The 11,776-nt window shown below is 49.2% G+C and overlaps 1 protein-coding gene across 1 annotated transcript; it reads right to left on the bottom strand.

The window, feature by feature from the left end:
* Positions 1-2,900: 2,900 nt before the first annotated feature.
* Positions 2,901-9,311, bottom strand: VSX1 (visual system homeobox 1; the record flags this gene model as incomplete). Its single annotated transcript, XM_079783872.1, has 5 exons — positions 2,901-3,846; positions 4,345-4,525; positions 5,452-5,575; positions 6,023-6,101; positions 8,882-9,311. 5 exons carry the CDS (start codon positions 9,309-9,311, stop codon positions 3,575-3,577), a joined length of 1,086 nt encoding a protein of 361 aa, XP_079639998.1. The 3' UTR covers positions 2,901-3,574.
* Positions 9,312-11,776: the final 2,465 nt, after the last annotated feature.

The raw sequence follows: 11,776 nt of genomic DNA, 5'->3' as shown, positions 1-11,776 counted from the left end.
CTAAAGAGGACATACAGAAGGCCAAGAGACATATGAAAACATGCTCAAAGTCACTAATCATCTGAGAGATGCAAATCAAAACGACAATGAGATACCATCTCTCACCTGTCAGAATGGCTATCATCAACAAATCGACAAAGGACAAGTGCTGGCGAGGATGTGCTGAAAAAGGAACCCTCGTGCACTGGTGGTGGGAATGCAGACTGGTGCAGCCACTGTGGAGAACAGTATGGAGTTTCCTTAAAAAATTAAAAAGGGAACTCCCATTGACCCAGTAATCCCACTTCTAGGAATATATCCCAAGACATCAGAAACACCAATCAGAAAGGACACATACACCCCTATGCTCATAGCAGCACAGTTTACAAGAGCTAAGATTTGGGAACAGCCTAAGCGCCCATCAGCAGATGAGTGGATTAAAAACCTATGGTACATCTACACAATGGAATACTACGCTGCTGTAAAAAAAGAAAGAACTCTTACCATTCGCAACAGCATGGATGGGCATGGACAGCATTATGCTAAGCGAAATAAGCCAGTCGGAGAAAGATAAATATCACATGATCTCACTCATTTGTAGAATATAATGAACAACATAAACTGGTGAACAAAAATAGATCCAGAGACAGAGAAGCATCGATCAGACCATCAAACTTCAGAGAGCAGTCAGGGGAGGGGGAGGGGGTAAGAGCAACTAAAGGACTTGCATGCATGCATATAAAGCATAACCAATGGACACAGACATTAGGGGGGTGAGGGCACGTGCCGGGGGTCGGGGTGGCCGGGGAGAGGTCAATGGATGGAAAAGGAGACATGTAATAATATACATAATACATTAAACAATAAAATTTTTTTTAAAAAAATGTTGTCACACTGCCCTGGCTGGTGTGGTTAAGTGGTTAGAGCATTGGCCTGTGCACCAAAGAGTCACAGGTTTGATTCCTGGTCAAGGGCATGTACCTGTGTTGCAGTTTTGATCCCAGGCCCTGGTCAAGGCAGCCAATCAATGTGTCTCTCTCACATCAATGTTTCTCTCTCTCCCTCTCCCTTCTCTCTTCCTCCCTCCCTTCCTTCCACTCTATCTAAAATCAATAGAAAAATATCCTTGGGTAATAATTAACAAAAATAAAAAGTTGTCATACCTTCTATCTTGCTACTTCGTTGCCAACCTCCTTTGAAGCCTCAGGTCATAACTGTATTGAAAGGGGTTTAAGGAGACTCCTACATGTAAGGGGTGGATAAATGAACACATAAGGTTTTTTTCCTCAAGAACTAGCTTGGAAAATAGTAAAAGAAGTCCATGATTTCACACATTATGGAAAGGAAGCACTATATACATGGTTTGGGCCCCAAGCATGAGAACAGTCATTAATGGTGTTGCGGCTAGCTGCGCCAAAGAACAATGTATATACCAGACCTCCGTTATCACCTTTAAGTCAGGCGGTCCAGTCCCAAGGAATGTTGCCTAGAGAAGATTGACAGGTAGACTTTGCAGTGATGTCCAGGAAGAGGATTCAAATACTTATTGGTGTTAGTTAATACCTTTACTGGTAGGTTCAAGCATTCAAATGCTGAACTGGAAGGAGCAAAAAGTTGTAAAGTCACTGCTTAAGGAAATAACACCTAGGTTTGGACTCCCCCGGGGCCTTTCAAAGTGACGATGACCCAGCTTTCACAGTGGCCCTAATAAAGGGAGTAGCACAAGCTCTCCAAATTAAGTGAGTCTTATATTCTTCATGGAAACCACAGTCTTCAGGAAAAAATGGAATGATGTAATAAAATACTCAAAAAAGACCTTGGCCAGGAAACCCATGAGATCTGGCTTAAATAACCACCAATTGCCCTGACCCAGATCAGGGAAGTGCCTAAATTTAGGAATGCTTAAAGTAAATCATTTCGAACTTATGTATTGTAGACCCTTTTTGGGTTCCTCTCAAATTTTAGGATACCCAGACCCATTTATAAAACAGGCTGTTAAACATATTCTTCAACTAGGAAAGGTAACAACACAAATAAATATGCTAATCTGATTTTACTCATACCAATTAATACTAGGCTACACCCGTATGATCCAGGGAACTGGGTATATTTTAAAACCTGGAAATCAGGATCCCTGCAAGATCAACCAAACCCAATATAAACAAGTCCTCATTTGGTGTTATTAACAATTCATTCTCCTAAACTACAAGATTAATAGCTTCCTGGATACCTTCCTCTAGGGTTACGTCAGCTATATACCACTCAGTGAGAGCAAAGGAACTAGATCCACACACAATTGAATATTATTCAGCCATGAGGAAAAAAGGAAATCTTGCCATTTGCAACAATATGGATGGACTTTGAGGGCCTTATGCTAATGAAGTAAGTCAGACAGAAAGACAAATACTGCATGATCTCATTTTCTCTTTACAGTAAGGACAGGTGAAATCCGTTTTCACAATAGTATGGAAGTAAGCCAATGAAGGGAGTCCTTGTTTTCTCACCTGGAGAGATGGGAGAACCAGGCCCCACCTGACAGATGACTGCACTGTTTTCCAGAGGAAACCCTTGCAAGTAGTGTTTGCACGTTCCCTTCTCGAAGCTCTGCATTTCCCCCTCAGCTCTCTCTGGACTCGAGTCTAACGGGTGAATTAGACACAGCCACTGCCTCAGTTTACAAAGCAACACATGATGAGTGCTGCAGCCTGAAGAATGAAATGCTTTAGAGGTTCCCAGATTAAAAGGGGATGGAGGGATGGCTTGTCGGGGGATCAGCAATAATATGGAGACATGCAAAGACATGCACTTTGACAGGCAAGCATACCACACAATGTTTATTTTTACATAATAAATAAGTGGCAAAGGGACTACAGGAAAGGAAATATTCATGAAATCCAAGTCACTAAAGTGCTTTCCAAAATAAATTTTAAAAGACCAAGAAACCTGGTCTGATCTTAAAACACTGTTTATAAATAACCAACAATTGTTTAAATATGGTCCATGTTATTTCCAAAAGAAAGGGGAAAGCATGCTTTGTGTTGTTTTTTTTTACGAACTCCAACACACATAGCATATCAAATGAAACTCAGGAGAATGCAAAATTATTGCCTGATAAGAAAATCAAAATGTCTGAAGTGAGGGTTCAAGATAAAGGTAATATAACTCATTCATATGTCTGCATGGGGTCTTCACTATTTATGAAGACATCTGATTCTCTGGAAGTTAAGTAATTTTGTATTTTCAAGTTCAGAGTGAGGACATCAGACCTAACCTATTAATTGAACCAAATCTCAAATGATGCCCAGCAGTGAAAATGCTGTTTGAACGAAAATCTTCCCTCCTCAAGTTCTATGGAAGACAATAAAATGTTTACACCCCATTAACTGGTTCAAGTGCCTTTAAGGAGTGGTTTCCACTCTAGAACAAAATGGAGTTTTCCCGAGTCACCCATTCGTCTTCTTAAAACAAATGGCATTGAATTTTATCCTGACACTAGCAAGATATCCAACTGAGAGGATTTGTCCTGGACGACGTTAGTTTTCTGAAAAAGCCAAAGTGAAGAATTTCCAACCTGTGAGGGTGGGACCTGTGGGCCTCAGAAGGCTCCCACCTTCCTAGGCTGGAGCCCCTCAGGACCTTGAGCACTGGCCCCCTGGTGCACCGTCTTGGTTTCCTGCCATGTGGAGCTGGAGAGATCAATGGCAACATCTTCCAAGTTACTCTCAGGGCTGGCTTCATTGGAGACTCTCCGGGACCTTGCCTGACTTGGACTAGAACCTTCCTTGAGGTGGTCAGGGCCCCAGAGTCCAGCCAGCTTTTCTTCATTTCCTGGTTTCCTTATCATCCCTGAGGATTTTTTATGCATCCCTTGCAAAAAGAAAAAGAAAAGAAAGAAAAGAAAAAGGGGGAAAAAACAGATATCTTTAGGGTCAGCAATTAATTAAATTTCTTCTATGTTCTTTTTCTCTAAGTCCCGTTAGAATTGCCCTTGTCAGTACCTCTCTCTGGCTCCTCAGGAGAGTCACGTAGGTAACTCCCACTGTTAGGGGTTGAAAGCTGGTGTGTGCCGGCCAGGTGCAGCCAGCAAAGTTGCCTTGTTTAGATGACATAGGGACTTTTAAATTTTCATTTCGAAAATTGTTCACAACATTTTAAAATCAGGAGATTATACATCGAAAGCCAGACTTCCAGCTTCTCTCAAAAAGTCAGCATGTCTGGCAGCACTGGGCCCAGTTTCTTGTATGGCCAGGGACCAGCAGATGCCAGTAGGCAGCCCCACCCACCCACTCAACCCCGGGTCCTATCAGCTCAGAGGGGTGAGCTTCATTTCCCACCGGATTTTCTCTCTCTCAGCCTCTTCCTTACCGAGGAGCCAGGGCGCACAGAAACCGGCCAGGCTGTCCTCCGCGGAGTTGAGGACCGAGTCCGGCAAAGGGATGCAGTGGCGCACCATGGCCCCGTAGAGCCCGTACTCGGCCATCACGCTGCTGCCGCCCCAGCGCTTCTCCTGCTTCCGCCACTTGGCCCTCCGATTTTGAAACCAGACCTGTTGTGATGCAGGAGACACTGTGACTAGGGCGCTGGGCGGTGTCCCTGAGCCGGGAGTTCTAAAACGGGCCAACTCGGGAGCTCATACGACCCAAGACCTTTCAGTAACTGTGCCCTGTTCACTCAAAACGCACAGGGTCTCGTTGTGGGGCGATGTGTGACCACTTTCCACGGAAGCTTTCCATAGAGTTGACAAAAATAAAAGTAGAGTATTCTTTCCCTTCACATAGTGCGAAGGCGTCAACTATAACATTTTCTGGCTTTTCTCATGATTTGGAAAGAGGTCACTCCGTCAATGGCCCATTCTAATCTCAGGTTGTTGGGCTGCTGGTGATATTTCTCATAGAAAACAGCTTAATAAAGGAATAGTATGGAATACTGTTTAGCTGTTAAAAAAGGGTGAGTTTGTGGCATATCTTCTGACCTGGACAAATGTCCAACGTGTGCTGTCAAGCAAAGAGGCAGAGTTGTATAATATGATACCTTTTTGTAAAAACAAGACAAAATTCTATATGTATGTGAGTGTATATATTGTTCAGGGCCAGATATATATGCCATGGAGGCAATGTGCAGAAAGGCCACGTCAGGCTACTTATATTGGTTTCTTTGAGGTTTTATAGGGGTGGATGGTCACTTCCTTTTATTGATATATCTTTATATAGTTTCTAGTTGCAGCACACGGCATTGTGATTTTAAAGAATGACATAATAAAAGGAAAAAAGGCATGAAGGCTACAGGAGATATCCTCTTACATAGACATAAGGAAGGCTCTAGCACTATGGTGCCTGCGGCTGAGTGGCCCTCAGTTTGCCTGTGCGAGGGAATGTGTGTTTGGCTGTTTAGATATGGCTGTGGGTCACACTGGCTGTGAGGTTAACATGATCTCTACAGTATCTTCGGGAAGGAGAAGGGAACCCCAGACACCTGTATTCGGTCTTCAGGGAGCTCAGTTTTCATGGCCAGCACTTCCCGGGCATACACGTCAGGGTAGTGCGCCTCGCTGAACGCCTTCTCCAGCTCTTCCAGCTGCTGGGTGGTGAAGACAGTCCTGCAGGGAGGCCCAGAAGATACGTGCGCACATGGTCAAAGGAGGATGCCAGGCTTCCCAGCTTGGGGACCCTGTGCCTACCGCCCCCATTGTCCACACCCCGAAAGGCCACCTCATAATAACTGAATACCCCACTTCAGAATGATTAACCTTTGGAAAGTTTGGTTCAAATAAGATAGTTCTTCAGCATTTTTTTCCCTCCTCAATGTATTCATCAACTCATTCTAAGAAGACCCATTTTAAAGACCCACAAAATTGTGTCTTTTAAATGCTGCAAAGATTGTCCTGCAGCCTCCTGGGATTTGCAAAATTATGTTCCTAAATGGTTACTGCACCCTTCCCATTGCCAACCTGGAGCCCACTGGGCTTCCTCTAATGCAGGACCACCCACTCTCAGATGTTGTGTGTCCCAGGGAAAGGGTCAGAGAGGATGGCCTGGCCCTGTACCTGTGCCGCCTCTTCTTCCTCTTGCCAGGGTTGGGGGACACCTTCAGGTTACTCCTGTTTTCAGGTAGGCTTTCCTCATCTGTTGGCATAAGGAGAAAGAGAGGGCTTTAACAGTGAGCATATTCTTCACTTTATTTTCTGGATTTTAATACAAGGATTAAAACTATGAATTTGTTGCAAAATGTGAGTAATATTTAGCTTAATAGCTTAATACAAGCTAGCATTTTTAGCACTCACTACAATCTGTGCTCAGCATTGTTCATGCATTATTGCAATTCTTCTTCATAAAATTAGAGAACTCCGAGGTAGCTGCTATTAGTATCCTATTCCTACAGATGAGGAAACTGAGGCACAGAGAGATTAAGTCATCTGTCCATGATCACACAGGTAATAAATGGTGAAGTTGGGATTCAAACCCTAGACTGTGTGAAGCCAAAGCTACTTGGCAACTAATCGAATTTTCTATCCCCACTCAGCTCACAAATTCATCCACTTCCTTCTGCTTCCAACGTCCTTATCTTAATCAGCACACCAACATTTCTCAAAGGAGGGCTGAAGTTTGTGACATCAGAACTCTTGTCAAAGCTGCACTCCTGCCCTAGCAGGTTTGGCTAAGTGGATAGAGCATCAGCCTGCGGAATGAAGGGGTCCAAGTTCGATTCTGGTCAAGGGCATATGCCTGCGTTGCAGGCTCGATCCCCAGTAGGGGGAGTGCAGGAGGCAGCCAATCAATGCTTCTCTCTCATCATTGATGTTTCTATATCTCTCTCCCTCTCCCTTCCTTTCTGAAATCAATAAAAATATATATTTTTTAAAAACTGCACTCCTTGCCCTGCTGTACCAGTTCTGAATCTCTGGAGGTGGGGTCCAGAAACTCATTCTTGATAAATATGCCTAGATAAGTCTTAAGTGCACTTGAAAAAATATTAAGAACCCTTCTTTGCTTTATCTCTTGATAGCCTTTATATTAAAAGATCCGTATAAAAAGGAAGGTTAGAATATCAAACTATTGTCAGATTCATTGTTAAAAGGCATTTTTGCCTCAAAGTATGAAAAAATAAATTAAAGGAAAAATATTAGTTTTACTCCAACATCAATTTGCTCACCAGAAAACTGTATGCTTAGATTATAATACCCATGCTGTCCAATCTGGTACCATTAGACACACATCATTGAACATATGAAATGTGGCTTGTCCAAATTGAGACCTGCTGTAAATGTAATATATTCTGTTGATTTAGAAGACTTACTACACCAAAAGTAAAATATTAATGATTTTTAGATTCATTATATGTAAATGTTATTTTATATGCATTGGATTAAATATAGTATTTAAATTAATTTCACCTGTTTATTTTTCCTTTTTAATGTGTGGCTCAGTTGGTTGGCTGTTATACCATGCACTGAACAGTTGCTGGCTTGATTCCTAATCAGGGCACACACCTGGGCTGTGGGCCCAGTAGGGGACATGCAGGAGTCAGCCAATTGATGCTTTGCTCTACATGGATGTTTCCCTCTTCCTTCCTCTCTCTAAAAAAATCATAAAAAAGCTTTTTAAAAAGATAAATTTTCTTCACACTCTCAGTCACATATTTCTATTGGGTAGCATTGCTCTTGATCTTCCAGAAATTCCCTCACAGACTAAGATTTAGTTGCATTTTGCTTTTCATTTTATCAGTGCCCACAGAGAAAGATCCCATCCTATGTAGGTGGTTTCTGCATTTTTAGTGGGGGGGGGGGGAGGGTACTAATTGAGGGTTCATTTTATTTTATAGACTCATGAAATAAAGTCCTTTTGGAGTTGAGCAAAAGCTCACTTGCTTACTGCCTTCCTTTTATCAGTGGAGACCCAATGTACTCTTTTTTTTTCTTTTTTTTAAATATATTTTATTGATTTTTTACAGAGAGGAAGGGAGAGGGATAGAGAGTTAGAAACATCGATCAGCTGCCTCCTGCACACCTCCTACTGGGGATGTGCCCGCAACCAAGGTACATGCCCTTGACTGGAATCGAACCTGGGACCTTTCAGTCCACAGGCCGACGCTCTATCCACTAAGCCAAACCGGTTAGGGCCCAATATACTCTTTTTGCCTTGGCTGCCTGGATGCTCAGCTCTAGATTCTGCTACCTAGTTTCTCTCAGTCCAGTTTTCTTATGTAATTTTCCCTAACACCCTAAACGTCTGTTTCCAGGCCCTTGTCCTTTAAAGAATTTTATTGCTTCCTTCTCTTTCCCTGTAATCCGCATTGATGTCTTTGAGGAAATAGGTGGGCTCAGAACAAAATACTAAGCCTAACTACAATGAAATTGACGAGGTTGCTTTGTTTCTCAAGCGTAGGGAGGAGGAAGGGCGGCGCCAGGAGGGAAGCGAGGCACCCGGGGAGGTAGACAGACCCAAGGCTCCAGGCCCAGCGCTCTTCACGGACCCGTCCATCATTCAATCAATCCTGAAAAGGTGTGAGCGCCCACGGGTAAGTTACCGGGTTCTGTGCTGCTGGTGGTAAGGCAGGCCCAGGCCTTCCCGACCTACGCGGTTCTCAGGGTCGAAACTCGCGCGGGCGGTGGGGAAAGGCGCTGGGCAGAGCCAGACCAAGGCTGGGTAGTCCAGACCCCCAGGACAGGCCCGAAACCCGGCGGTGGTGGTGTTCACCAGAATCCGAGGATAGGCAGGGAGTTAGGAAGAGGCAAGAGGGGGTGCGGGTGCAGGTACGGGGATGCGCCTGCCCTGGACCCGGCGGGGACCTGGGGTCCCGACCTCCCTTAGATCTAGGATCTGGGGGTGGGATGATGCTGCGTTACTCCTGCGCGGCCCAAACCCGAGGGAACAGGGTCAGGAGTGGGATGGGATGGCCTAGTTACCCGACGTGGAGACGCTTTCGCTGCGCTTCTGGCGGCCACGCGGGGACGGCGGGCGGCGGAGGGCCGGTGGGGTGGCAGGCTCGGGCTCCCGGCGCGGCAGAACCGGCACGTCGGCGAGGAGCAGGCAGGGCGCCCTGGCGGCCGCGGGAGGCTGTGCACCGAAGCCGCAGAGGAGGCCGAGACCCAGCGGGAGGGTCCCGAGCGCTAGGCGGGGGCTGCCGAGCCCGGGATCGGGACGGGGCGCGGCCGCTAAGCCCTCGCAGCCCGACCCCGGCCCGAGTCCGGCCGGAGACGGCAGCTCAGCCTCCAAGCCCAGCAGGTCGGTGATGGCGAAGCCGCGGGGGCGGGGGCGCGGGCCGGTGGGGGCGGCGCCGGGCGCCAGCGCCGTGCCCTTAGCGCGCGCTTCCGAGAGCGCGTCTCGGCCCGTCATGGGGTCTCAGTCGCGGAGGCCTGACCCTCGGTAGGTCACCATCGCGAAGGGGGCTCAGCTAAGAGCACGCTTTATATAGTTGGGTCTCCCGTCGGGCGCAGACGGCCAGGAGGGCTCCAATCAGCCCGGCGCGGATGCGTCATCGCCTGGGACCCCGTGAGCCGGGACGCCACCAGTTCCCCTCCCTCCGGGAGCCGCCCTCGCAGCTGCAGGCCCCTCTTTTCCCACCTCCTCCCAGCTGTCCCCCTGCCCCACCACCACCCCCGTTTTCGGTGGGAGGAGACAGGGACCCCGCTATCCGCCCGTCCCTCTAAAATCCGCAGGTTTCAGTGCGGCATGAAATTCCCTTTCCTTCCAGATTCTCTGGGTGGAGGTTCGGGTCGCAGTGGCCCCCGAAGCCTCGCTTCCACCAGCCAGCCGCGCACTGAGGCCTCGGGCTCCGTTCACAGCCACCCTCCCCGTGATGCGGCGGGTACGACCCCCGCCAGCGCTCCCGCTGCACCGCGGGCACCAAGAAGGCCTCCCCCAAAAACCCCCAGCGGGGCGTTGGAAGGCGTTAACTTACTCCCTGACCTCTCTGCCTCCAGGCAAGTCCACCCTGGGTGCTCCAGGGGGTCGCAAAGCTGCTGGGAACTGGGGGGGATGGCGAGACCTAGAGACAGGCAGGAGTGGAGTGGCCCGCTACCACGACAGGAACAGGTGGCAGGTTTAGCAAACCGCGTTACTGGAGGTCCGTGACCCTGACCTGGCAGATAAGCAATGGAGACTTCTTTTAGTATGAGTATGTGCCAGCATTCCATCTTGCAACCCCAAATGGGGGTAGTGGGGAGTAACTTGGAAAATAGGGACTGTCCATTGGGACAGAGGCTAACACATTATTGTCAGTTTATGATTCGTCAAAGAAAGCCTGGTTTTCACGGGAAGCGCCGTCGTTGTTAAAGTTGGCGCCAAACACAGCACGTGAGTCAGCCAGTCCTGGCCGACACGCCGAAAGTTGGAGCCCACCCACCCCGACCAGCTGGGAGCCCTGAGCCCACCCTCCCCAAACCAAGAACCCGGGAAGCAGACTCTCTTCAGTCCCACCCCTGAGGTCCGAGCAGTCGGGAGTCACCCCGCGAGGAGGCAGCAAATCTAGCGAGCCGGGCCGGACGCCGAGCGGCTCCCTGCGCTCACGACGCAGCCGCCGGGGCCCAGCGAAGCGGGTCTCCCTCTCGCCGCGCCTTCCAGCGGGGCCTCCGCGGGACGAGCAGCAGATTAAACGCGGGGCCTCCGATCAAGATAATTACAAAAGGCTGAGCATTAACTCCCAAGTATTAAAGGAAGACCCAAATCTCCCCTCGCAAGCTGTTCCCGGGATTAGCAAAACAATCACTTTCCTTGGGGATAATTGCCCTTGGAATTGCTCGGGGGCGGGGCGGCGTTAGACGCCGGCGTCCTTTTGGGCTTTGGGCCGGGGTCCTGGAGTCTCCCTCCCCGAGCCTCGGCCTGGGGAGGCGGGAGGTCCCCGGAAGACCCCACCTCCGGCCACCCCGCACGGTGGCAGCGCACACACAGTGAGTGCCAGGAGCACTTCGGAGAGATCCTACAAAACGCATTTCCAAATAAGAGGAACTGAGGCTTGTTAATCCGCTCACCCTGGACTCGGAGAGAGAAACTCGGGAAGAGAAGCCAGAGGCCTGAGGAGGAGCCAGGGTTGGAGGCCTAGGGGACCCTCCAATTCCAGGACAGAAGCGTCCCTAACGCCTCCACCGGCCCCACCTGCGGGGAGGGGCCCGCGGGACATGGGGGCGGGATTGGGGAGAGCTGAACCCTGGCACCCCTTCCTTTTCGCAGCATTTTCACTGCCCCCTCCCCAGTGAGAATTGCTTTCCCTACTACCACCACCACCCCCCGCCGCCCTGCTGATCCGCGCCCCGACTCCCGCCCCCGGCTGCTGCTGGAGATCCACGGTCCTCTCCAGCGCGCCTCGGGGGGTCCGCTCAGAGCCCCAACCCTGAGAATAGCTCAGCCGGCTAAGGGCTCCGCGCAGAGTCCTCCAAAGCTGGGGAAACAGTTCTTCAGGAGACTTGGCAAGGAGAGAGCGAGCCGGCCTGGAGTGTGCGCATCCAGGCGCCCCGGCAGGTGCCAGTCGACGCGGGGTGCGCCATCGTTTGGGGGACTCCTCCTTCGTAGGTTAGAGAGCAGCACAGACAAATCAGAGCCCTCTCCAGCCTCTAGCCCAGGATTATCCGGGATGTAACTAATCAGTAGTTTCTCCGCTCATTATTTTCCAGGGAAGGTTTCCAAGCCCGCTTTGTGGCCAACCACAAATGTGAGCCCCACTTCCCCAGCCCCTCACATACACACACACACACACACACACACACACACACAGCCCGCGTCCCAGGCTGGCCTGGCTTGGGCGCCCCCAAATGGACCCTGGACCGGGTGTGAGTGGCTCAACAGAGACCTGGGTTGGGCTTTTT

The sequence above is a fragment of the Cnephaeus nilssonii genome (genome assembly GCF_951640355.1).
Source record: "Cnephaeus nilssonii genome assembly, chromosome: 11".
NCBI classification, from domain to species: domain Eukaryota; kingdom Metazoa; phylum Chordata; class Mammalia; order Chiroptera; family Vespertilionidae; genus Cnephaeus; species Cnephaeus nilssonii.
The sequence above is the reverse complement of the archived record's forward strand: the minus strand, read 5'-3'. Positions and strand labels throughout refer to the sequence as shown.